This window comes from Phyllostomus discolor, chromosome 8 (genome assembly GCF_004126475.2).
Source record: "Phyllostomus discolor isolate MPI-MPIP mPhyDis1 chromosome 8, mPhyDis1.pri.v3, whole genome shotgun sequence".
In the NCBI taxonomy this organism is placed as follows: Eukaryota; Metazoa; Chordata; class Mammalia; order Chiroptera; family Phyllostomidae; genus Phyllostomus; species Phyllostomus discolor.
This window is the reverse complement of record NC_040910.2, coordinates 80,093,681-80,120,167: the sequence shown is the minus strand read 5'-3', so window position 1 is coordinate 80,120,167 and position 26,487 is coordinate 80,093,681. Positions and strand designations below refer to the sequence as shown.

At 51.3% G+C, this 26,487-nt stretch overlaps 1 protein-coding gene and 1 pseudogene across 1 annotated transcript in view; both read right to left on the bottom strand.

Moving 5' to 3' along the window:
* Nucleotides 1-26,487, bottom strand: part of LOC114503797 (galectin-9-like) — a 36,041-nt gene that overhangs the window by 4,171 nt on the left and 5,383 nt on the right. Inside the window, exons 4-10 of the mRNA XM_028521405.2 lie at nt 26,244-26,354; nt 24,958-25,053; nt 23,329-23,364; nt 22,840-22,890; nt 22,195-22,236; nt 21,653-21,735; nt 21,355-21,517 (exon numbers count right to left, since the gene is read on the bottom strand). Coding sequence (XP_028377206.1) covers nt 21,355-21,517; nt 21,653-21,735; nt 22,195-22,236; nt 22,840-22,890; nt 23,329-23,364; nt 24,958-25,053; nt 26,244-26,354 — 582 coding nt within the window. The remainder of the gene's footprint in view (nt 1-21,354; nt 21,518-21,652; nt 21,736-22,194; nt 22,237-22,839; nt 22,891-23,328; nt 23,365-24,957; nt 25,054-26,243; nt 26,355-26,487) is intronic.
* On the bottom strand, nt 8,996-9,148 carry LOC114503229 (annotated as a pseudogene).

The following is a 26,487-nucleotide window of genomic DNA, read 5'->3' as shown; positions in this document are numbered from 1 at the left end:
CCAGGAGAGCCCAGGGGCCAGTGACTGCAGGGAGGAAGCAGACCATGCAAGGGGCCCTGCTGAGTTGGCTGCAGTGTGAAGCCCAGGCAGCAACCACCCCCTGTCAGCCTCTGTCCCCAGCACTCTGCTGTTGCCCACCCTCCTGCCTATCCCATGCCCCAACCAGAAAGGCTCTGTCAGTCCAGCTCCCCTGCCCTGTCAGGAACAAGTCTGGGAGAGGCTTCTATGGACATTAGGGGGTGGGGACCAGGACAGGGTGACCTCACAGGCCTCCTGGGTCTGGGGCTGCCACTTGCCTGCCTCCCCCATTACTGCTCTTCCTGTGGGCATCTCTCTCTCTGGAGGTAACTACAGGCACCTCCCTTCTCTGCCACTTACCATCCGGGCACAGTTGGCAAGTGGCCTCAATGTCCCTGAGCCTCAGTTTTCCCATGACTGCCGTGGGGATCATAAAGCTCAGAGGGTCTAAAGAAAGCCACCTGCACACAGGGCCCACACACCTGGCACAAAGGTGCAAACCAGCCCTGTGCATCCCACACTGCAGGGAACGTCCCCACCCCTCCCTCGCTCCCCAGAGGGCCCCTCACAGCCTCCCCTGAGCTGTCCCTGCTTGTGCATTCACCCAGCAGGGAGCAGACCCCTCAGGGGTCTTCCCTGCTGCCCCCACACCCCTCCTCAGACTAAACCCGTGAGATCACCCACAGTGTGAGGGGCTCTGTTCTAGCACCCTAGAGTGTCCCTCACTGACCTCTCATTTTCATTCTGGACATGGCTCAAGGAGTCTCCCTATTTCACAGATGTGAAAACTGAGGCCCAGAGACATAAAAGTGGCTTGGTTGTGGTCACCTATTTCCCAGCTAGTAGATGGCTGGACCCATGGAGGCCCCCTCCAGAGGAAGGGGGCCATTCTGGGCTCTCATCCTCCAAGATGCCCTGTGTACCTCCCCTCTCATTCCCAAAAACCATCAGTCTCCTGGTGATGACCTGTGCCCTCTTTCCCCTCAGCACAAGGACAGGACGGGCACCCACTGGGAGCTCAGTCAGCATTTGTCCAATGCTCAGATCAGGACTCCCCCACCTGGCCCTTTTGCTCTTCTGTGTTCTCCTTGGGAAGCCCCCTCCTCCCCTGCCACCCAAGTGCGGTGTCCTCAGAAACCACGGGTGCAACCCTGGAGAGGCAGAAGCTTGGCCTGGCAGCACGGCCCATGCTCACAGCCTGGAAACTCACTGAGTTCAGGGAGAGAGGCTGGACGCTGCTGAAGCTCATCTCTCCACCCTCTCTGTGGTCACGGCTGCTCCTCACACCAGCCAGGCAGTGCTCTGCACTGGGGAGGGTCAACAGATATTTAAATATAGAAGCAATTTGGCAATAACTCAGTGGGGAGGAGCCCGGAGTAAGAGGAAATGGGTCTAGAGAAAGAGAAGGGAAGGGTTCTGGGGAAGCAGGGGTGTGTGAAGAAATCAGGAACAGGAGAGTAAGTACTCCCACCCCAGAACCTTCAAATTCTACTCCTCACATAAACACATCATCAGGTAAACACGTGTTTTACCAATAGAAACCCTCACACGGAGGCTATGACTTCCCTGGTTTAGTGCGGCCCTGGGGGCTTCTAGTTCCCGCGTGGGGAGCTCACCTCTCTTCTCCCCACCTTCTCTTCTCCTCTCTCCCTGGTTTTAAATGGCCTCACATTTGTTAATGAACCTACCTACACTTACCAAGAAAAAAAATCACAGAGAAGAGTCATTTTTTTCAATAATTTCCCAAGTAAAAAACCTAGCTATCTGGATAGTAGTAACCTGTCAGCAATTTCAAGAGGCAGAGAAGCTGGACGGAACATAAATACGGAGCTGTGTCTGATGTGCCAGTCCTCACACACCCAGTTTGGTTCCTCCCCAGTGTCTCCTCTGGGACCTGTACCTGGTTTTATAGCAGTAGAGCTGACTGGGGAATGGGCCAATTCAGCTGTTGTTTCTTCACCAGGAACCTCTTGATCACTGTGTTCACGAACAGAATCTGGCCGTTTGGGAAGCCACCTGCCCCCCACCCCTGTGGTCCTGGCTGCCTCTCACACCAGCCAGTCAGTCCTCTGTATTCTGGAGGCCTTAACAAAGAAATAGAAATCAAAGGAATTTGAGAGTCATTTAGTGGGGAGGAGCCAGGAGCCAGAGGAAATGGGTCTAGACAAAGAGAAGGAAAGGAATCTGCGGGAGGAAGGATGAGCTTGGAGCTCAGGGACAGGAGAGTAAAGACTTTTACCCCAGTGCCCTTTCCTTCCTCTCCTCCTGTGCTCCACCCAGAGACTGAGTCAGGTGGGGTTCACTGATTCAAAGAGCCTGGTGGCCCCGAATGACAGCGAGTTTCTAGATGCTGCTGCCCATCAGTGAGTGGCTGTGTCTCCTGAGCACTACTCAGTCAGTGTCCTGAAACAATGGGGCTGCTGGATAGAGTTGCTCTGGTAGATGTGGTGGTGTTGGGGGGTGGATGGCCTGGTCATACCCATTTTACACCTAGAGAAACTGAGGCTCTGAGAAGCTAAGGACATGCTCAAAGTCACACAGTTCACTGGTGGCAGCCCTGAGGCAGGATAGTAAGAAGCTCAAAAATTCTTGGGCAAGTGGAATGGGCAAACAGAGACAAGAAAATGAAACAAAGCCAAAAAGTCGAGTGCTAGACTTTTTCGGAAAGTGCATAACCTCCCTGGCCTTTAACCTGGGTGGAGAGGAAGGGGAATTCTAATGCAAACAGAGAGACAGATGACACTGGAATGGAGGAACCAGCCTGGGGAGAAGCTGCAGAGTTCCCTTTCAGCTCCCACTCCCAAGAGACACAGCAGGTCTGTGCTCCCCCTAGGAACCCTCCCCCTCTCAAACTCATAAGTTTCCCCTCTGTAAACTTGCTTCTGAAGGCTCAAGGTAAGGTGGGTGTAGGGTTTTCACCCCAACCTTCTCAGACTGCTGGCCTCTGATACTAATAAAAGTGCACTTATAACCCTTCCCTGCCTCCGACTTTTGGTTGAGTGGTGGCTGGCAGCATGAGCCTGGGACTCAGTTGCCCTCCAGTTTCAATTCCTGAAACTTTGGTGGGACAGACTGCGGGACTCTCTGGCAAGTCGGAGTATTTGGCAGGGAGTTGCATTGGCTGCCTAAACTCGGGGACCCTGCTGTGCAGGTTTGGAGACTCCCGGCAGCTGTTGGGCGATTTCACTTGAGGACGCTCCTTTTCTGACTCTCAGAGACCCCGTCACCTGACTTTTCAGTAAGAAACTGGATTTGTGCTCAGAAAGTCCATCTGGTTTATGGCCTTTGGCCTTCTGGTGGTCTAGGGACCAAATCTGGGCTTTTGTGTAACAAATATCCGGTAAACTGGTATTTCTGTGGGGTTGACAGACTCCAAGCTTCCAAACTGAGCAAGTCCCTGGTGTGCACAGCCATGGCCCCCTGACCCCGCCACTCTGGGTGTAGGCATGGCTCAGTGACAAGGAGAATCCCAGTTCCCCAGGGTGGAATTTGGTTGGAGCACTCTTCTGGCTTTGGTATATGGATTTTATGTAATTTTTCTTTTCTTGTTGTGTGTTAGTCTTGTTTTCTCTGTTCCTCCATGGGAGGGAAGCCAGTTTCTGTTGAGAGTTCTCCTGTGTTTCTCTTGTCTGTCTGAAATGAAAGGTGGTGTGAGGTGAGTTTCTAAGGCTAGTCCCAGTCCCCTTTTTAGAGGAGGAGGCATTTGTTTGGACTTTGTATTTCATTTTTGCTTCTGTTTGGAAAAGGAGAGGTGTGGTCTCAATCGCATCAAGAGTCCATAAAGTCGAATTTTAGCTGACTAGTCAACTTACAGTTATAAGCCAATGATTAGTTAGAATTATTTTGCCACAGGTCTGGTAAACAGAAGATTGCTTATGTGCAAGCTTGCATGTTGTTATGTCATATGGATTCTACTCAGAAAGGATTTCAATTGATGGTTTTAAAAATGACAAGATCTCACTTCCCTCCCAGGTTGTACAACTCAGAAAGAAAATAATGAGGAGATAAGTTTTTAACATTCTAATTCCTCCTGGTGGCCAGGGAGCCAGAAGTCCTGGGAACAACAGGGCAATTAATGCCACTCCTGAAACTGCTGGCTGCAGGGGCAGGAGGGGTGTCTGCCTCCTCACAGTGGGGGGAGAATGAGCCTTATCATTCTCCTGCCTCTCCCCCAGACTCCTTAAGTTTTAAAGGACAAAGACAGGAACTATATCAAATGTCTTTTTTTATCATGTGGTCTGGAAAATTATTGATAATAAACTGGTTTAAGTTGAATATCTTTTAAAGTTATTAACATAAAGTATATGTTTGTTTTTCCTGGGTTTGCAGGAATAGTTTATTTAATATGTTACTAAAATTGCTTGGGTAATAATTTACCTTAAATGTCATAAAGTTGTTAAAACTAATAAATAGATGCAACTAAAAGGAAGAATTTTTGATAAAAACTTTTCAGGTAATAATTATATATCATATGTGCCTAATCATAATTTTCCAAAGTCTTTGATGAGTTGGAACTTTCAGTTTTGCTGGGCTAAATGTGGAAAATAATTAATATCTATATATTTTGAACTAATAGGATATTGCAATATTAATTGACCTGGGTTTGTCTACTTGGCTTTTAACTGTAGAGAAGTTAGAAAATGAAATCAGTTATGTTAAGAATATAGCTCGTGCTTTGTTTGAAGTATGTATAAAAATGTGTGTGTGTTTGCCAATGAAACTTTGCAGTAGAGGTTATGCAATATGTTCATAAAAGTATCAACCTGAAGAATGTTAAATACTTACTTTTAGTTGTCACTAAAAATCAAGGCCTCTAAGAATAAGAATTCTAGTTAAGTTGGAAAGAAACTGTGTGGTTTGGAAATGGCAGGTACAAGGTACAAAAGTACTTGCTGCAGAAAGAGAGGGTTGGTGGTGAGTCGAAGAGCATCTGTTAGCAAAGTGAAGAAGGGCTGTGAAGGGGCCTGGAGAGGTATTACACAGGTACGTGAAATAATAAATTTTATTAATAAGTGAATCTAAGTATCAAAAGTAAGCTAACTCAGAATTTGGTTCTTTTTCAGTGTGGTAAAAGAGTAAAAGGGTTTTCTAAGGTGGCCTAGAAAGCAGAGATTCTATATATTTGTTAAAATAATGTGGTATATCATGTTAATCATGTACTTGATTGCCCAAAAACCCATATTCTTTCTTTTTTTTAAGATTTATTGATTTATATTTAGAGAGAAGAAGGGAGGGAGAAAGAAGAGGGAGGAGAAACATGATGTGGGATGGATATATTGGTAGGCTTGCCGCTCACATTGCCCCCCAATGTGGAGGCGTGCGAGAGGCACATGAATGGACCTGGTCTGCACCCCAGGCATGTGCCCTGACTGGGAATCAAATGGGGTGCCCTTTCGGTTTGACCCACAGCAACCAGGGCAAAAAAAACATATTCTTTATTGTAAGAATTAAGTTTTATCTAGCCCCATAGTTATGTTTGATAACTTGATTGCCACTTTGGATAAATAAATAATTTAATATTGTTTCATAATGATATACAATCTTGTTTTAAGCTTTCCAAATGATCCTTCATTGGGAACTACTTTAAGATAAACAACACAGTCCATTGCTACCAGAAATAGTATACCAAAAACCTCAAGGCAGTTTTATGACTTTATTGACAATCAGCAGTTAGTTCTCATCCACACTAACTTCATAGAATTTGAAAGTGGTGACAGTACCTAGGTGGCCCATGTATAGAGCTTGTTGGTGAATCTTCATCCTCATTGTGTTTTCGGGACAACCACACCCAGCTGTGGGATAGGAACATCCTTCTTTCCTTTTGGCCCAGATGGCTTTGTTGAGCCTGGTGTCCACGTGCACATCTGGAGTCCCCCATCTCCTTCATGACAAATTTCTGGATCTCTCTGAGTGCCTGAGGGGGCATGTTGCCTGAAGCCCACCTCCTTGGGTGCACTTGGGGATGTCGATGGTGTGCTCTCTGCTCACTGCCCTGCTGATGGCAGAACAGCCCTTCTTCTCACCACCCTCCTCTGTGGGAGCTATCTACACTCGGGTGATGAGGGGGCTGAGGCCGGGCCCAGGTTGGAAAGAAAGAGTTGAGGTATTGTGATATACAATCTTTTTGTCAAGTATGTTTCACAATCTCCCCCAGGGTTCAAATTTTAAGAGACTTTTCTTGACCTAAAATTGGCATTGTGTCATTCCAATGGGTTCCTGGAATGTCTCAGAAGTTTGTTCTTCTCCTTACTAAGAAGAAATTTTGAACTCATTAAGCCTATTTGATATGCTTAAAGTACATGGGAAGCTCTGTTCAAATAAAGAAAATAATATTTCTATTTGTATACACATATTTTTATGATTAAATAGATATTCTAGCAGGGGTTGCCAACCTGTGGCCTGTGAACTGCATGCAGCCCAGATGGCTGTAAATGTGGCCCAACACAAAACCATAAATTTACTTAAAACATTATGAGATTTTTTTGTGATTACATTTGTAAGCATTTAAGTGTGGCCCAAGACAAATCTTCTTCCAATGTGGGCAGAGGTACTAAAGGTTGGACACCTCTGTAGAGATTATATAAAAATCTCCAAGAGTCCATGAAGTTCTGATATACTTTCATTGTGTCATTTTTAGCCATTATCTTAAAGTGTTGTAGGAAAAGCAAGCTTTTTATCGATTGCATTATAATCAATCTGTAACTGTGTCATTTTTAAGGGTTATATTAGTATGATAAATGTTTTTTTTTGTAATTTGGAGATAGGCATTGTGTTACTCTAAACATTTGCAAAAATATATTACGTCTTTGCAAGTTTATGTGAAAATGACTCTGACACATTCCAAATTATAGCTTCGTGTAGGTCATCTCTTTGAAGTCAATGAAGATTTGCAGAACCCTATTGAATAACTGGATTTATGAAAATACTGCCAAATAATCAGGATAGACAAAAAAATAATTATGGGACATTATAAACTGAAGATAATTGTGATTTTTATAATTTGTTTATTAAAAAATATTGCTAATTTTTAATTCTTTGCTTTCAGACATATGAGAAATCTAATTTCTTTCTTAAAGAAATCTGGTAAATTATACTTTCATAAGAAATATTGAGGCATTTATATTTTCCTCCCTACCTGATCCTTCTGGAATTTGGAAACTCTTAGTGGAGAGAGTAGCATTATTTCTATGGCAATATGTTTATTTGTATAAATCCAATAAAAATCTAATTTCTTTATAACAGGACACATAAAGACAGTTTCCAATTTTGGTTTTATTAACCAAGTCTTTGTCCGGATGTCATGAACAAAAGAGACATACCTTTACTCTGGATGTCACCAGAAAGTCTGAAGGAATTAAGTTGACATTCGAACTCAATAAAAGGCCCTTTGGAGAAATGGCCTGGTACCTTGCATATTCAGAAGGTTCATGGCAGTTTTTCTGGGTAAGGAACAAAGGTTGCTTTCCTGAAAGATGTCAAGGAAAGAACCTCACACATTTAGGAGACCTCAAGAACCTGAGGAAAATCCCAAAACTGTAGGTATTGCAGGCAAAGCAGGAAGGTAAACTATGTGGCTTGGCTTCTTTCCTTGAGGAACAAATTAAACTTCAATGTGAAATGTCCTTGTAACATTCCAGTGAGGCAGATTTAAGAAAGCTTATATGATCAATTACTATTGATGTTGTATTTCTGCAAATAATCAGGCCAAAATAAAACTGTACTTAATGCAGTCTCTTTGATAAAAAATGAGGGTAATTCCAGGGAGAAAAATTTTGTGTTCTAACTGGAAATCTCTATGCCAATTGTGGGATATTGGTCTCCAGTTCAAGTTTTATTTTTCACCTACAAACTCAATTGGATCCTGAATTTTTATAGTTTTCTTTTACACTCCTGTTTCATTTTTCTTTCATCCCTTGATTTGAAATTATTGAGAACTAGTGATGCTGTGTGAACCATACATAATTTACCTGAGCATCTGATGATATCACCAGACATTTAAACCACAGATAAAGAGGACCTATGAGATTGTCACTGCTTACTTTCATTTCAGCAAAAGTCTTACATTTGGAAGTCTTCTCACCTGACACACTAACAGACTCAGAACCTGGTTTACGATTTACTGTGCTCATTAATCTTTGTGTTCCTTCTGTCTTTGCAGAGTATATACTATGATCTTATTTACCTGGTTACTTGTTTAGACAATATAAGCCTCATTTTAGATGCCCATTGGCTTTGCCATCTCCTGAAATGAGACTCAATGATTTGGCTGAATGAACTTGTTGTCAGAACTAGATGAATGAATTGAATACAAGTCCATATCAAGATGATGATGCTTTGTGGATTCAAGCCTATCCCCACTTTGGAAAAATCTAACAGACTGTCTGTTCCAGTCTCAAGCCCCATTCCCTTGTCTCCCTTCTATCATGAAGGGACAGACTTCCATACCCTACCAAGGCAGGGACTGCAGCCCTTATCAGCAGGAAGCAGTTATTGATAAGAGAATCAACTCTCTCATCACCCCTAAAGGATTCTAGGGCTGGAAGTCTCTGAGGGGAATGAGACAGGATAATAGAAGCTAGGAAATTTCTGGGCAAGTGGGATGGGGTAACTGAGATGAGAGAATTAAATAAAGCTAAACAGTTAAGCACAAGGCCTCATCAGAGAATACATAACCTCCCTGAGTATAAACCACAGGACTCCAGGGAAGAAAGGAAGAGTCCTTGTCTATGAATTTTTCTCTTTCTTCTTTCCTCCTTCTCCTCTCTCCTTTTTTATTGCTCTGATCTACATGATCTCATATTTATAAATGAACTAACCTACTACTGCAGAAAAAATCAACAGAGAAAATAATCTTTTCAATAATTTCCTACTTAAAATGCCAACTGTCCAGACAGTAGTGCATTTTTTTTTAGTAATTTCATGTGTCAGACAACCTGGATGGAACACAAATATGAAGCCATGTCTTATGTGCCATGCCTCATAAATCCAGTTGTGTTCTTCTCCAGTGTTGCCTGTTGAAGTTGTACCTGGTTTTATTACCAGTTTTCACCTGAATCCATGGGAAATGGACAATTCAGCTTTGTTTCTTGAGCAGAAACTTCTTGATCCTGAAAGTCTCATGAGCAGACATGGCAAAGAAGAATCAACAGCATGGACCATGGTGGTGGAGAGAGAGAGAGTCTCCTGTGTCCCATCTCTTTCTGGGCTTTAGAATAGAGAGATGAGAAGTCTTGGACACAGTGGAACATTCCAAGTGTCATGGACATCAGGGTGACACATTAAATAAAGTGCCTTTGAATGGTTTCAGCACCAAGGTAAGGAAAATGATTGAATAGAGAGTAGCAGCATTGGGGAGGAGGGGCGAGGAGCAGTGACATTAAACTTACCTGAAGTCAAGCAGGTCCCTGCAATGTCCTAGACAGGAAACCAATGTGCTACCAGTCAAGCCTGAATGAGCAGATAAAGGTCACTTAGGCGCCAAGTGGGGAGAAGGTTCCCAGGGTCATGCATATGTCTGCACCTCTCTTCTTTCTTGAACCTTGTCTGGATGCACCAGAGTTTGCAAAGACTGGCTTCTTGGAGAGGCTCTGGTGTCCCCTCGGCTGAGCTTCCACCTCTGTTATATTCCTGGATCAACTAGAATTTAACTCACTTGAGAAGCAGACAGCACTGCTGAAGCAGAAAGAAGGGAAAGGAAGACAAATTATTTGCAATCCTCTGCAACATCAGGGACTCTGGAGGCAACTTCATTGTATACCGGGATATGGAACACATGGAATTCTGATTCTGTGCAGGTTGGACTGTGAAACAATACAACTTCAGAAAACAACTCAGGAGGGTGAGAACATACCCCATGTCCATGGCAGCGTTGCTCACCATGACCCCAAAGTGGAAAGAACACAAATGCGCGTGAGCAGAGGAGGAAGGAACACATTTTGGTGTCACATGATGCAATGGCCCCAGCAATACAAAGGAGCTGGGACACAGGAAACGTCAGAGGACCTCAGAGTGGAACAAGGACCCTGGGAGGGCTCGAAGACAGGTTCTGGGCCCTGGAAGTGCCCTGGAACTTGTCCTGGATGCTGGTCCCACAGCTGTTTCACCTCATCCAGCACACTAGGATCTGGGCATTTTATCTATGTAAACTACCTCAACAAAGTACTGTGGAAGAACCCAAAACTCCTGGGGCCCCAGGGACCTGGGAGAAAAGGGACAGCTAGAGTTCCAGCAGACAAGCATGAGGCATCACAGCCGCTTTGGAGGTGACTCACAGGGAGTCCAACAGACAGGGAGAGCCCCAGGGCCCACTGCCCCAGATCTGCAGGGTGGGGCATTCCAACCAAACTGAGACACTGGGTGGCATCTTCCAGGTGCAGTGCCAGGGCACAGTGAACCTCAGCAGTGTGGCATCATCACTGTGTAGTCACGGTACTTATTACTAGCACCCAGTTCCAATCTTAAGGAGGAAAGGGACAGCCCTAGGCAAAAAGTTCCTTCACAGATCTTTTGTATAAAAACCCAGACACTCACCCAAGGTTCTCGGATCACTGCAGTGTAGATCTAAAGCGCTGTTCAAAATATCTGCCACTCTCACCCTTGAGGATGGCCACTACCCAAAAACTAGAAAGTGACAAGTGTTGAGGAGGACTTGGAGGAAGAGCCCTTTGCACTGTTGGTTGGCATTTAAATGGGGGGTGGGGCGGGATACAGGAGCAGCTGTGAAAAATGTAGTGTCATGGAGCCCTGGGCTGGGATCAGACTTGCTGCTTTGGTTTGGGAGAGCTCAGTCCTCAAGAGGCTGTTGTAGTGTTGAGATTTGCATCCAGCCCTTGGGAAGGGGTCCTGAGGACCTCCAGTGAGGAGGGAAGGGGAAGGGGATGGGCTCCTTCCTGTCTCCATTGTGCCACAGACTCTTCCCCTGGTTCTAAGAGCCCCTCTGAGCCGTGTACCCTCAAGCAGCCCCACCTTCTCCAGCCTGCCCTGCACAGGTCCTCTGCATGCCCACCTCTCTCTGTTCTCCCTTTCCCCCTCCCCTCCCGTGGGCCCACTGCGTTTTCCCCTCTGTCTGTCCCTTTGGTCGGAACCCAGCCTGACCACTGATGACCACCTCTTAGGCTCAGGTCTTGAAATGGAACGAGTGTCTTCACTGCAGCCAGCAGCTGGGTCTTTGGTGCTTGCAGGGTCCTGGGTGCTGTCAGGGAAGAAAAAGAGGACTGTGCCTGATCCAGCTGGAACTGAGTGACCCTCAGAGGTGAGTCTGAGAACCACATGGAGGACCTAGTATTTCCCCTTGGAAGGGGGACTAGAGGGGCTTGGAATGTGGCACAAGAACTGTGAGAAGTCACCTGGGGGAGGTCAGTGTTGTCTCCCACTGCGTGGGTTGTTCTTTCCCAAGTCACACTTTGCAGCAGGTCAGCACTCACAGTGCATGTGCAACACGTAATTATTATGCATTGTATATACTGTAGTGTGTGAGGGGGAGGTTTTGAGGCTTGTGTGGGTCCCACCCCTCACCACCTTGGCCCTTTTGCACAGGTGAGAACCCTGTCTGTGGGAGCTCAGGGGCCATGGGGGAAGACAGGGGAGATGCCCGTGGGTTTGGGGCACAGTTGAGTTCAGTGGGAGTTTGAATTCTGTCTGAACACAAAGCCTGTGGGAGTCCCAGCAGGACCCTGGGAGCGGGTGTGGGATGCTGCTCTAGGGAGCCTGGCCCCTCAGTGTGGTCTCAGCGCTGTTGGCCAGTTGTTGGAGGTTCTGTCCAGTTCTGGTTCATGAATATTTTTCTTCCAGTTATTTTCCTGTGTTTCACAGTGTTACAGGATGCACCCAAGAAGGGGGACCCCAAATGGGCATTTGAAATGGGATACAGGACTCAAGATGTCCAGGAGATTTTAAGATGTCTTCACCCATTCCCCCACAGGTGTGAGTTGGGGGGAGGGACACACGGAGCAAGAACATGCACGGCTATTTTGTACAGCAATAGCTTTGCAGCTAATCCATGGCATGGTCATTTAACATACCTACAGCCTTTGGCTGGTTGCTTAGAGATTTTAAATAGCTCTGGCCATGCTCTGGGCAAGGGGGATGGGAAGGGACACCCTCCCCACATTCAAAATGTGACTGGGGACAGGTTCCCAAGTTACAGCACCTGCGTGGGAGCTCGGAGAAGATTGGCTCCATGATAATAGGGCCACACCTGCCCAGACCCACGATGGTGGCCGGAAAAGCTGGAAAGGATGGGAGATTGAGGGCAAGTGTGACTGAGTGTGGGAGGAGTCAGAAATGGGGCTGCAGAGGAAGATTGGTGTGGGAATTTAATCCCAGACACCGCAGCCATTGAAGAGAGAATCATGTGGTTTTGGCTGAGTGGGGTCTCCCGTGGCCCTGGGGGAGAGAGGACTATGTGGCTGGAGCTATGGAGAGAGGACCACACACCTTTGCCGGAGTGAGGACCCCCGCAGCATTAGTAGGGGGAACCACTACCCATCTTTAGCAAAAGATCCCGGTGACATAGCTGATGGTGCCGGGAACCAAGGGAGGCCTACCAGCTGACATGGATTGCTGGGAAGAACCGGGGTCTGTCTGAGCCTCGTACTTCTATTTCTTTCCCTGAGATATGGTACCCCACACTGGACAAGGCAGGAAGGAAGGACTGTGTGTGGGAAGGAAGGAGTAAGTGTCTGACATTAAGGCGCCCATTTCAAGGATATGCATCTCAAATACCAGGTTGCCAGCCATGTAACGGCTTCTAGCTAAACAGTTAGATAAGCATCCGGGGTCCCTCCGCTGTCAGTTCCCCTTTAGAAAGCCTTGGTAACCTAGATAACTGACCACAGGAGTGACTCCACTTTCTCTTCCTGTACCCTAATTCTCACCTGGGCACCACTCGCTTGACCCCAGTGAAGACAGAACTCCAGGACCATGACCTCTCTCTCTTCCTGTAACCTTCCTGTGTAGCCAGCAGGGCCTGTCAGTAATAATCCCTGTTTCCCAAGCTCCCTGACGACTGCTGCTGAGGTGCATCTTGCTGTCCTGGGAAGAACCACAAGGACCAGTTCAGCCACCACATTGGCTCCAGTTAGGGATGTGTGTTGGGGGCTCACCACAGGTAGGATGGGTGAAGTGATGCCCCAGGTCATGTCCACTGGGTACCAGTAGGCTGAAACCTGTGCAACCAAACTGGATGGTAATTCTGTCAAGGTAAGCACAGAATTACCACCACATGATCCAGCGATTCTGCTCTTGGATATAAACCCTACATCACTGAAAGCAGGGGCCTGAGGGTATATTCGTACACCATGTTTGCGGTAGCATTGTCCTCGGCAGCTGAGGGACTGCAACAGCACAAGTGCCCATCCCTGGATGATTAGATAAATAAAATGCATGTATATCTGGCCCTGGCTGGTGAAGATCCCTGGGTTGAGCACCAGCCTGCAAACCAAGGAGCCACGAGTTGGAATCCCAGTCAGGGCACATGCCTGGTTCCAGGTGAGGGCCCCCAGTTAGGGGAGCTACTTAGGCAACCACACAATCATGTTCTCATCCCATCTTAGCCCTTCCATTTCCACTGTCTAAGAAATAAATACATAAAATCTTTAATGAAATTGGAGCATGTGCTCTGATTTCTACATCAGATCTGTTAAACTGGGAAGCAGTGAGAAGACCAGAGTAGATCCCTTAGGAGTGGACAAAGGAGGGACCTCAGGCTTCTTGAGTCCCTGAAGGGCACCTGGCCCCTGCACCTGCCTGGGGGGGGGCTTCCAAACCTACTACAGACTCTCAGGTGTCCATTCAGTACAGGCCTGCAGTGGCCCCAGGTGTCCTCACCCAAGTGCTTAGTGACATTTCCCAGACCATGGCTTACTTGTCGGGAAATTAGATCCCAATGTGAGGGGAGGACAGCCGGCTTGGGACCTGTGACAGCCACCTAGAGTTCTTCCAGGAAACTGAAAAGTTTTCCTTGGAACGGTTTGTCATCGTGTCCACATCCCCACTGAGTGCTGAGCCTGCTGGAGTGAAAGGGAATGGTGGGCTCACTGCTGGGAGACTGGGCAGGTCCCTGCATTTCTACTGGACACCCCAACGTCTCCCTCAAAACTGTCAGGCAAACCCTGCCTCTCTTCTCCCGCAGCCTGACTCGGCTGCGCTGACTCATGACTGTGCTGAGATAACTGATGAAGTGAATTCCAGCAGAACTGGTTGACAGGACCATCCCTCAGGAGAAGCAGACTGGCCCCTCAGTGCAGATGGAAGCAGCTCTATGGACAAGGAGACAGAGAGGGTGGGTACGCAGTTGTGACTCTTCAGGGAGCAGTGGAGGCGCAGGCCTTGCCACCGGGAGCATCTGCTCAGAAAACCGAACTGATTACACTGACGGGGGCACTGGGAGTGTCGTGTGAAAGGAGAGTGAACAGCTGTATGGACTCAATGTAAGCTTTCCTGATGTTGCAATCACATGGCTCCATCTGGAAGGAACAAGAACTGTTCATCTCCAATAAAAGTGAGAAAAGCATGCAGCAGAAATTTGAAAATTATTAGAGGTTGTTCAGGTCGCTTTGGGAGGGTGGCAGTGACACTCTGCCTTGGGCATCAGGAAGAGGACGCTGAAGTGCCTGGAGGAGGCAATCTGGCTGCACAGCAGAGAAAAGGCTGCTAAAGGGGACCTGGACAGTGGCTTTTGGTAGCTGTCCTGGACCTGTCACAACTTGACCCTGAGTATTCGCCAGCAGACCTAGAGAAAGCTGAAAGGTGGGGGGGGTTGGATGAAGGAGGAGCTGACAGTGGTTGGAGAAAGAATGAGAAAGGGGTCTTATCCCACCTCCTGAACATTTAGTAGAGCCAGTGAATGAAGTAGCCTGGGGCCACTCACAGTGGAAGGGACTCATCAACTGTGTATATTAAGCAGTGGCTCCCAGGTCCTGGAATTCTGAAGCCATACAAACAGTAATTGCTAGATAGTGTTGTGTGGAAAGAACAACCCCCAAGACACATCCCCATCAGAAGAAACCAGGGAAACAGCACCCAGGACAGCCCCCACTGGAGGACTGGCAGATACACTTCACTCACATGCCCAGGGTCCAAGGGGAGATTTATTTGCTAGTGTTTGTTGCCACCTGTTCAGGGTGGGTAGAAGCCTATCCTACTAGAATGGGGAAATCCTCAAGCTAGTGAAAGGCTTAATGCTGGAAATAATTCCACACTTTGGCCTACCCACAGCATCCAGAGCAATAAGGAAACTCTTTTCATTTCAGAAACTACACAGAAGGTTAGTACATTTCTAGGAATCTACTGGCGGCTCCAGACAGATGGAGACCTCGGGCTTCTGAAAGGTGCAGGAGAGGAAACACCCCTGAAGACAAACACAGCCGAGCTGAGCCAGGGAAATCATGTCCACCGGGATGAAGCCTTGCCTATTGCCCTGCTCAGGATAACCGTGGTTCCCTGAGGTGGGATTCAACTGAGTTCTTAGGAAATTGTGTACAGGTGCCATTTCAGGGGATGATTAGAGTGGACAGATGCAGAAAATGTTCATAGTAGCACCCCACATGGCCCACCTTGCTGATGGGCTGAAGGCCCTTGAGAAGCTGTCCTGGGAGAGGCTGTCCAGGCCAGCTTGGTGCTCCACACAGCAAGGCTGGAGGGCACCCGCTGCTTCTGCCACCAGCCCACTGCTGGGCTGTACTGCCCCAGGGCTCTTTGCCCTGGACCCTGGGGAGTCAGGTCAGGCTCTTGACCCCTCCCTTATGAACGGGTCCTATCAGGGGTCCTCCCAGAGCCAGTGCTCCATGCCCAGGGCTGGGGTCACTGGCAGGCCCAGTGGACGCCTGGACATCCATGTCAGTGGGGTGCCCAGGGCTCTGTGCCCTGCTCTGCATTACAGTGGAGGTCCCACAGACCAGCCACACTGAGCTGGAAGGGGGTAGGCAGGAGGGCCTCAGGACCCTAGCCCGGGCAAGTGGCTTCATGGATGCCTGTTTGAAGCACGTGAATCCAGAATACATCTGGGAACCCCACTGGACTGTCAGCTCCTCAAGGGCAGGCCTGTGACTGGCATTTATGTCTCCAGCCTAGGCCTGGGCTGGGCAAGGAGCCAGGACAGGTCCTCAAGCTCAGCCAGGCCCCTGTGCAGAGTCCTGGCAGGGAGGGTGCTCCCTCTGGAGCCCATGGAGCCCCCTCACCACCTCCCCATGGCCAGCAGGCCTCACTACAAACTCTGTCAACCATCCCTGTCCCCCTCCTGCCACAGCAGCAGGGGCCAGGATTCACATCTCCTCTGGCTTCATGAGACGATCAAGACATCCTTTCAGCAGCAGCTGGCAGTGAGGTTACATGGCCACCTCTGTGTCCTGGGGACATGCACAGGGGCCCCGATATGTGAGACACTGAAACCCCTGGTGGCTGCCGAGTGAGCCAGTGAGCCTGAGTGAGGAGCAGATCGAGGACCATTTCTTCCAGCTTGAGGTATGGCAGCTGGTTGTGTGGGCTAGGGATGCAGGTCCAGGGCATGGGAAAGCCACTTCCCCCACCACACCCTAACCCCTAACACAGGAGGACACACAGTGGATCCACACCAACAAGGAGGCATCTTGAGGCATAAGCAGTAGGCAGCATATTCTGTGCGTCCAAAAGCCTGGGAGACATTTAGGTGGTTCATGGCCAGAGCAGGCAGCAGTGGGGCTTATAGAGTCTCAGTCAGAGTCAAGTGCAGTCTAAACATGGCTGAGGGGAAGGGTGATGGCTCCGCAGTGTAGGTGTGGTGGGGAAGCCAGGTGAACACATAGCGCTGGTTCCAGCCTGGACCCGAATGAGCTGAGAGGTGGCTCTGCAGCAGCAGAGCTGACACCTGCTTTCTGTTTTTCCCCTGAATCCCCAGAAGCGCTTTCATGAAAGATATCTTCGGGGCTGTATTTCCCTCCAAGGTGAAAGAGGAGGGGGCAGCAGGGAAGCCTGGGGATCCCAGAGCTCCAACAGCCTGTGGAACTTAAAGCAGCTGCCAATGAATTTCATGACTGACCCAATTCTCCATTCTCTGAGGCCACAGGGAGATGGTGGGAAATTATATCCCCAGCCTCACATCTTATTTCTCTACCTCCCTCCTCCTTTGCTTGACTTGTTACCAAGTAGCAGCCTGGACTGAGTTGCAACCGCTTGTTTCCTTGGAGCCTGCCCTTCCCCAGATAATGGAATACTGGGGCGTCCTTGGTGTGTGGAGAGTAAAGCAGCAATGCCAGGCCTGGCCAGTGGGTGAGAAGGATGCATTTTTCCCCTGATTACACCACTATGAGTGACCACCAGGAGGAGCTGTCTCACCAATCTGTCTGTAGCCCTGCCCTTTTCCATGGCAAGGTTCTTTAAGCTTTTGTGTTTAAAACAAAAACAAAGCAAAACCACAAAGCCTAGTCAGCCCCTGAGGGCCATTTAAGCCCTCCCTGTAAGACTTTGTGATGCAGATATTTATATGAAATGCATTTTCTTTTAACCACATTGTGTGTGAGCATGTGTGTGTCACAAGGACACAGCCCTGAGTTATGTAGAGCTGGACACTGGTGGTGGCCCAGCTTGGCTCTGTGGCTTCTTTAAATGTGTACAAGGGCTGCACACAGGGTGCACGTCTGGGAACCCGTGATGGGCGAGGGATCACCGGCCTCAGCCCAGCCTCACACAGGAGGCACCTCCCCCGAGGGGGGCAGCAGGGGGCCATGCTGCACAGGATGCCAGCCTCTTTAGCAGAGACCCTGACACCGGCCTCTGACAACACCACTGCATTTTTGCTCCAGGGCGGCTGCTTCATGAGACTTTGGCCAATATGATTGGGCCCCCTGGATGACAAAGCAGGTGAGGTCAGGCTACGGTCAAGGCCTTGGCAATGTGTGAAGGACACACGTCCTCCATGGGGAAGGCTTCTCAAGGGACTGAGCCATGTGTCCTTGTCCCAGTGGGAATGAGGAAGGCACTCAGCCAGGGGTGAGTGAGGGTCCGGTGAGACCTGGCTCCCAGCTGGGGTCTGACCTGTGTTTCCTGGCTCCCTGGCCCCCTACTCAGATGCGGTGGTGGGGGAACAGGGGACATGCCAACCTGCAGTGTCCTGGTGATGCTTGGCTCAATGGTGGCCAAGGACATGGTCACCTAGCCTAGTGCCTCTCCCAGCCTAACCTGCTCACTCAACACCTGGGATGTCTCTCAATGCAGACTCTGGTTGAGGTGTGTGGTGGGACCTGAGATTCCTCATTTGAAACCAGCTCCCAGGGGCGGTAGGTCCTCCTGGCTCCGGGACTTTGCTTTGAGCCTCTGCCCTGGTTCCTGAGGCCCTGGGGTTCTTGATGGAGTAGCAGGGTGGGTGGCATCATGTGGACAAGACCTGGGTCCCCCTGCACTGGCCCAGGGGCTGGCAGGCCCTACACACTGAGCCACTTTCCCCAGCACCACCTTCCCCCTAACACTGTGGGACCCACCAGGGGAACCACCAACTTCTCCTCTGGGTCCGACCCCACCTTCCACCTTCTCCCACTGATGACCTGCCCTGCCCTCTGGCCTCCTGGCCCTGCCCTGGCCTTCACAGGCTCTGGCCCAGCCCTTCGCCCATGTCAGAAGTGCGGAGCTGCTTCCTGACTGAAACTCTGTTACCAAGCTTCCTGTCAGACGTTCCTTCCTAAGAGCCTGAGTCTGGCTGCTTTCTCCCACACCCTTGTGTGGTTTGTGGGGACCCACGAGAGCACAATGGCAAGGGTTGCCCCATCCAAGTGCGCCTAGGCTCCCTCTTTGGCCAGGACCTCTCCAATTCCAGAAACCCAAGTTTCTCCAAACACAATTGATGAACCACAGTCATCCCGTGCACGTGGGCCACCAGGGATATTTCTTTCTCACTTTTTTTGAAGGACAATGGAAAAGGGGGGCTTCCAGCTGAAGAAGGTCCTGTCTGTTGGTGGAGACCAGCAGATGTCAGTCAGCTCAGTTTTCTTGGAGAGGAGCAAGGGTTGGTGATGGTACAAGGAAAGGGTAAAGGTTGGAGGAAAGAGGAAACCTGAGGAGCCCACCTCCCTTGTGAGTGACCAGCTGGTGGCTTGAGCCTGAGGTGGACTTGAATGGACGCTGGGAAATGGGATTCAAGGTAGACAAGGGGTAGGCTGGGAGCTTGGGAAGGCCCAAGACCCTCCCTTTGTGCCCAAGGGACAGAACATGGGGCTTCAGTGTGCACACACCACCCCCTTCCTCGGATGTTAGGATTGGGTAGCCGGAGCCCCATGTGGTGCCCCGGCTGATGAAGGCAGTCCCACAGCCAGCTGCCTCCTCCACCCCAGGGGGACTACAGCCAGAAGCAGGGCCACACAGGGACCTGGTCTTTACAGATCCTTGCAGACTGGCAAGGGCAGGAAGGGCTGGGACAGGGACAGGGACAGGGAAGGTGGAGGGTGATGAGCGGGATCCTAACAGCGATGTGCTCCAGCTGACTCCTCAGGCCAGGAATCCTGCCTGGTCTCCAGGGTGCTCAGCTGGATGTCAACCTCCCAACTTCCAGGATGTTGATGGCAGGCAGGTCCTTCAGGCGGTGTTTGTAGTCAAAACAGGTGCTGACCGTTCACTGCAACCCTGTAGCCGGTATCCTCACGTGTGATCCCTCCCAGGACAGACAGATGACCCATCATTTATGGTGCATTGGAGAGTCTGCAAACCTAAATGAAAGCTGGGTCTCCTCCCCTCTTCCTGCCTTCTTCTCACATCCATTGAGCATGCCACATGCCCACATCCAATCATACAGATTCACTCTTCACAAACATTGCTCTCCTTCCCGTCTCTTTACATATTCTGTTTCCCCTGGCATAGAATGCCCTTCCCCCAGACACTAACCACACATCTGCCTACATTGGGGGACCTGCTCATGCCCCTTCAGGGTTCACCCCTCTCCTGCTGGCTTCTATGCCTTCTGCCCCACCTCACCCCTGCTACTCAAGTCAGGAGCCCCTTCAGGTCCTGTCCCCCGCCCCCCATCCTCACCTCTCCCACTGCACCCTGAGCCTTCAGGGGCACGAGCTCTGCCTTGTGCCCCCCATGTCCCTGGTACCCTGCCACCCAGGAGTGCCCCAGGCTGGCACCCCTGCAGTGGCCCCTCCTAACTTGTCTTTTCACCCCAAACAGTCTCCACAAGCCAGACAGAGCACACTGAGGAAAACCCCATCATCCCCCACAACACTCAGGGCGTGCAGCACGCTTCCTGTGGACTGGGCTCTGTGCTGAGCCTTGTCACAACCCGGAGTGAGTGCATTCTGACATCTCTGAGAACAGTGTGGCTATTAGCCCCATTTTTCTGATGAAAAACAGAGGCTCAGAGCAGCCAAGTCACTTGCTCACAGTCCACAGTGTCTCTGAGTCAAAGCAGATTGCTCTCAGGTCCAAACACACCAACTCGCTCTGTCAAAGTCCAGATTTTTTTCTGTGGCCCTCAAGGCCCTACATGGGTCATGTTCCACCTGGGGGAGGAGTGTCAGGGCCTGTTTTAAACACAGACGCCCAGGCTCCTCCTGCTTGGCCCTGGGATGGGCCAGGCCTGGGTTTTTCCTTGTCAGGCTCTCTGGGTGATTTGATTCTGTCCTTGGGGTTGGGAACCCCTGCAGTGTGATCCCGGCCTCCAGCCTCCCCGACTCCCCATTCCTGCACCGTCCACGCCTGTGACCTCACTTTTGCAGTAACAGGTGCCTCCTCCCACATCTCTGGGAATGCACCCCTCAGATCTTTGTGGGTGTCTCCTGTCCCTGAGGTCTCCACTGCACTGTGGCCTCCCAGAAGTGTCCCCATCTCAGAGGTGTTGCCCCTGCCCAGGCCTCACTCTACCCCAGCAGGCTCTTTTGCTGTCAGTGAAGCACCTGTGGTGACCTGCCATGATTCTCCCCCACCTCCACTGTCAACTTCGGGGGCAGGGCCTCAGCTGCTGGCTTCATGACTGTCTCCCCCTCCCCCAACACCTGGACTACTCCCTGCACTAAGGGGACTTGAGAACAGAGCTGATGAGGAGTGAACGAATGAGTGAGGGAGTGAATGAAGAAGTGAATGACACCTCATTCTTGGGTTCCATCCTGCACTTATTGGCAGTGTGGCCTCAGGTGAGGACCCTGCACTTGAGTTGTTTCCTACCTGTAAACAGCGGATAACACCACCTCTTTATGGGGGACAGTAATTCCAGGACCACAACAACAAATATCTGGTGACCACATTCTCTTCTTCTGGGCCCAGCCCTCACCCCAGAGGCCTCAGCTACCACCCACTTCCCTGGGCCCACAGACCCCCACCCCCTGCCTCATGTGCCCCTCAGAGCCCCTCAGAGCTCCAGGCTACAGCACCTACCAAGAAGCCCTGACCCTTGGAGAAGGGCATTGCTTGGGCGATTCCCTGTTCCTCAGCCTCCCAGGAGCTGTTGATCTGCGTGTTTCGGACCACGGCATTCTCATTGAATTGGGGGTTCATGTGAAAGACGATGTCAGTCCCAGAGCGCAGGTTGATGTGGAACCTGGGGGCTGGCAGCTCACATGAGTCTCCTCTGCCCACTGAGCTCCCGGCCCTGCCCCTCCCCAGCCTGCCCAGAGCCAGGGGGAAGGCAAGAATGGGCTAGGGGTAGCTCTCTTCCCCAGGAGACCAGGCTTACCTCTCAGCTCTGGGCAGGACGGTGCCTGACACGATGATGCTCTTGCCCAGGAACAGCCCACCAGGGATGGCTGTGAAGTAAGGCTGTCAGGGGAGAGGGGCGGGTCAGCCAGCAGCAGCCAGAGCAGTGACTGCTGTAGGGGGAACCTCCTGCCAATTTCTATGAATTCGGACTGTCCACTGAGTTTCACAACTCAATCTGAGAGTCATTTCTTTTCAAGAAAGAATCCTGATGCCTTTCCATGTTGTAAGTGCCAAAGGGAATCTTTCCGGGGTGCCTCAAATTAATTCATGGGCTGAAACTGTCATGAGAACGACTTTGGCCAGACACAGGGGACACTGGGGCTGAGGAGGGACAGTCACGTAATATGCTCCTGAGGAAGGGACACTGTTGAAGGTGAAAGCTCCTTTCAGCGGCTTCTCGATCACTTGGGTGCTGGACTCCAGCTTCCCCAAGGACTGCTCCTCATTCTGTGAGCCGCCCTTCCCCTCCCTGCTGCCCAGCACACACCAACCCTCCACCCTCCCTGAGAAATCACTCACGTAGGTGGGGCTGGGGTACATCACAGGTGGGATCACAGGGTTCTTTTGAAAGACCCCAGGACATTCAGTGTGGGGTTGGGCCTATGTCCAGGCCCCCACACATTCTGAGGGGGATGCTCAGACATGAACAATCCGCCCCTGGGCCTTCCCCTTCCCCCCTTTCATGGTGGCCTGGGTGGATCTTCCTGCCATAGTCCCAGACTCCACCAAGGCCACCTGGCCTGGGACCTCCACAGGAAGCTCCGATACCTCCAGAGCACCCGTCTGACTTGGACCAGCAGGAGGAAGACAAGCAACGACTTCAGTCTGTGACCAGCAGTCAAATCCCAGGGATGTGAGCCTGCAGGGCCTCAGACCCAGATGCTGGGGACACTGTACCTCCCTCTCAGTCACAGAAAGACCAGTTTTCCTGCTGGTCCAAGGGTCCTGCCTATTGGGGCCTCTGGGCAAAGGCAGTCTGATCCAGGGTTTCTGCCAGCCCAAGGGGAGTCTGAGTTGCAAGTCTCCTGAGCAGAGAACCCAGCCCCAAAAGTTCCCATCCTCCTTGCTAAACTGCCCCCGCCCCTTCCCTGGGACTAGAGAATTCAATCCTTGGTGAAGGGGGACATCACAGGGGCTGTGAGCTGACCAGAGTTTTCAGCTTACAGAGAGTATTTGTCCAGGCACACTCTGCATGGTATGGGTGACTGTTTGAGTCTGGAAGGAAGAAAACAGGGCTTTAACCAGCTCTCACCCGTGTGAAGACCACCACTTGCCAGCAGAGGGCACCATTTCACACACACCCTGGGAGTGGGCTCAGAGCCAGTAACCAGCTCAATGGCCCTGACAAGACCCTCAGAACTGGAGCACAGAGGTCTTTCTCCTCTCAAGGGGATGAGGTAGGGGCAAAAGATTCTTCTGGAGAAGAAATATGGATTCATTTGTGACTGCTAGGCAGCTTAGCTAGTCTCCGGATTCCTCGGGTCAGCCAACCACCGCTGCCGCCCAGACCTGCCCACCGCCACCACCACAGTAGGGCCCATGGTTGAGGGGAATGGCCCCAGCTGCCCCTGACCTGTGGTGGAGGCCTAATGCCTGGCCCTGCCTCCGCCTTCTAACCCACAGGAGGTTCCAAAGGGACAGTGAGACACTTACCATGGGAACTGTGCTGGCCTGCCAGAACCCTGGGGGCTGATGGGGAGGAGATCATCGAGATGAGAGTTAACACTGGTGCCACACGAGGCAGAGACAACGGCAGAAACTGGTGAGAAAGCCTCCCCACACTCACCCTCACTTCCTTCCTGCTCCCAAGCAAGCCGTCCTGAGCCTGAGGTCAGGGCAGGGCTGCAGGAAGGGAGCATCACCCCCGGGTCCCCCAGAGACAGCACAGGTGTCGGATACACATGCAGAACACAGGGCTGGACTGTGCTCCCAGAGAGGCTCAGCCACCGATGCCTTCCAGGGTCACGGTCCACCCAGAAGGTGCAAACTAGCATTTACCGAGGACTACTGTGTGCCAAGCTCCCGCTCAGAGTTTATGAGGGAGGCATCCTTAGCTTCTGCTCTGCTCGGTGACACAGCCAGGCTCAGAAACGTTCAGCAGTTGCCCAAGCCTGTCCAGGTGGCCACTGATAAAATGCAAATGGACACCCATCTGTGCCTGACTGTGTCCAGCATCCCCGGTCCTGCCCAGGCCAGGGCCAAAGTCTGGCTGCCCAGCAAGGCTTCCTGGAGTTCCTACTTGCACGGTGCCCCACCTGCACTGTGATGGGCCACAGGAAGGCTGGGTAGAGGCCTTGCCCTTTGTCTCCGCTACTCAAGTGACCAAAGGAAGAGCCCGGCCCCACCCTTTTCCTGTCCTGGACCCTCTGCCCACCCAGAAAACTGACTTTCTTGCCCTGGTGGGTGTCCACTTCTGCTGGCTGGGCAAACCACATTCCTCATTCATTTCTCCAGTCCCTCCTGCATTCCAGGCCCTGTGCACAGGGCAGGGGACACACAAAGGGGCAAGTCACAGTTCCTAGCTCCTGGGTGTGGGGAGGGGGTGTGTGGAGTGGTGGGGACAGACATGTAAATACAGTTACAACAGGACATGGTGACTGGCATAGCGCAGTTGTAAAATGTCTGAGAGGACCGGAGGTGGTGGGGCATCCTGCCATCTGCCCCACAGGGAAGGTGGCCTGAGGCAACATTTAAGCACGACATTAAAGGGGAATTAGTGACGAGCTGGGGGTAAAGTGTCAATGGGGACTTCTGGCACCAGGACAGCAGATGCAAAACCCTGGTGGCCCAAGACAGCCTGGAGGGAGCAGTGGGGGCCATATGAGTTTAGTTTAGTGGGTGGGATGGGAGGCCAGGAGGAGGGCTGGGCACCTGGGGTGAGGATCCTCCCCATCCCACTGGGGAGTGTGGGCGCTGCTGAGAAGGGTGTGGGCCTTTGGGAGTTTTAAGCAGGGAGAGGATGTGATCGGATTTGCTTGTGAGAAGGTCACTGTGGCAGTGGGTGGGTGTGAGGGGGCAAGGGGCCAGGTGATATGGACCGAGGCACCAGCTTCAGGAAGGAGAGGCGATGGTGCACTGGAGAGATATGAAGGAAGGGAGGGAAGAACCAAGGACGAGTCCAGGTCTCAGCTCTGGGCACCAGATACATGGAGACAGGGTAGCTGGGGTGGGCAGGAGGGGCCTGTGGCCCTGGCCAGACTGCTGCCGGGAACCAGCCTCTGTCTCAGACCTGCTGTCCTTCCAGCCGGCTCCCTGCCCTCCGGGTTTTCACGTGAGACTCACTTTTGGTTTTTGCCCCTTGGGCTTGGGTGGGAAACAGGCTGTCTGGGAAAATTGCATCCCAGAGAAGGCAGGCTGGACAAGGGTGACGCGGGTGTTCTGTTAAAAGAAAAGGAACCAGAGGGTAAAGAGAAGCGCTAATGGAGCCAAGGAAGGGCGAAAGGCAGGTGCCAGGGCAAGAGGTGAGAGCAAGGCAGGCAGAGAGGCAGGAGGGGCCAGCTCGGGGTAGGGAGGGAATGGGAGGGGTCAGGACCAAAGAGAGAGGAGCTCATAGTTGGTGAGGGCCTATGGGGGCTCTTCTCATCTCAGCAGTGCACCCAAATGCCAGGAAGAGTGCCTACCGCCCCCATGCAGCCTTGGGGGCCCTGTGGGAATGGGGCCATGAGGCCCCACTCCTCCCAGTCCTCACACTACTCCTGAAGGTCAGATTTCCACAGGCTCTCCCCCAGGCCACCAACATCTTTGGTAAAAGGCACATAGAAGTCGCCAACCCAACTGCTGTTCAGTGCAAGTGGAGCAGCACCAAGTACATTCCCGTCTGTGCGCAGCCGTCACCCTGCTCAGCTCCCGAGCACAAAGCTCCTCCCGACCTTTCAGAGGTTGGCAGCACAGGCAGAACTGCGAACCACAGAGAGAGTGTCAAAGAGTCCCTGGTGTGGGCCCCTGTGGGCCATTGCTTGTTTAAGATTCTATTTATTCATGTGTAGAGAGAGAGAAACATCCATCAGCACCTCCCACACGTGCCCTCACCAGGAATACAACCCACAACCCGGGCCTGTGGCCTGACCGGGAATCGAACCCCTGATACATTGCGTTTCCGGACGATGCCCAGCCCACAGAACTACACTGGTAAGGCCCATGTGAGCTGCTTTGTGGCATCTCACATATGTCCCCTGACTGAGTTCACACAGTTACACCGGGGTGGCTGAGACCGTGCCTCTTCCACAACTGAGCAGATGAGGGTGGGAGAGGAAAAGTCACTCGTCTGAGACCCACGGCTGCTGGCAGTGGCAGAGCTGGCATCTGAGCTCGAATTCCCTCTGGAGCCACGTGGCCTCCTAACCAGGGTGCAATGGAGAGTGACAGAGCAGAGTGGGAAGAGGAGGGAGGCTGAAGCAGGCGTTGTGGACAGAGGTGGTGACACAAGGACAGGGCAGGGAGCCCGAGGTATGACCCCAGAGTCACCTGGGTAGGGAACTGCCTGCCTGGTACCTTTGGGCCCACCCAACAGGGCCCTAGACCGGGGGCTGCACCCAGACCTGGGGCAGGGGCCGGTTTGACAGTCTGACCTGGAACCTGATGTTGGTCAGTCCCACAGTTCCAGTGACAGAGATGGCGTCCACCTTGTGGGGTGGCACATGATGTATGTATTGTGTGAAGAAGTTTCCATTTACCATCACCTGTCAACAAGAGTGCATACTTTAGCACTGGGGGCCAGACCAGAGTGGGGAGCACCTCTGAGCCTCCGGGACCCCTGCTTCTGGAAACTGAGACCTCTCAGGTTTTCACCTCCCTCCCCTTTGGGTCGGAGCA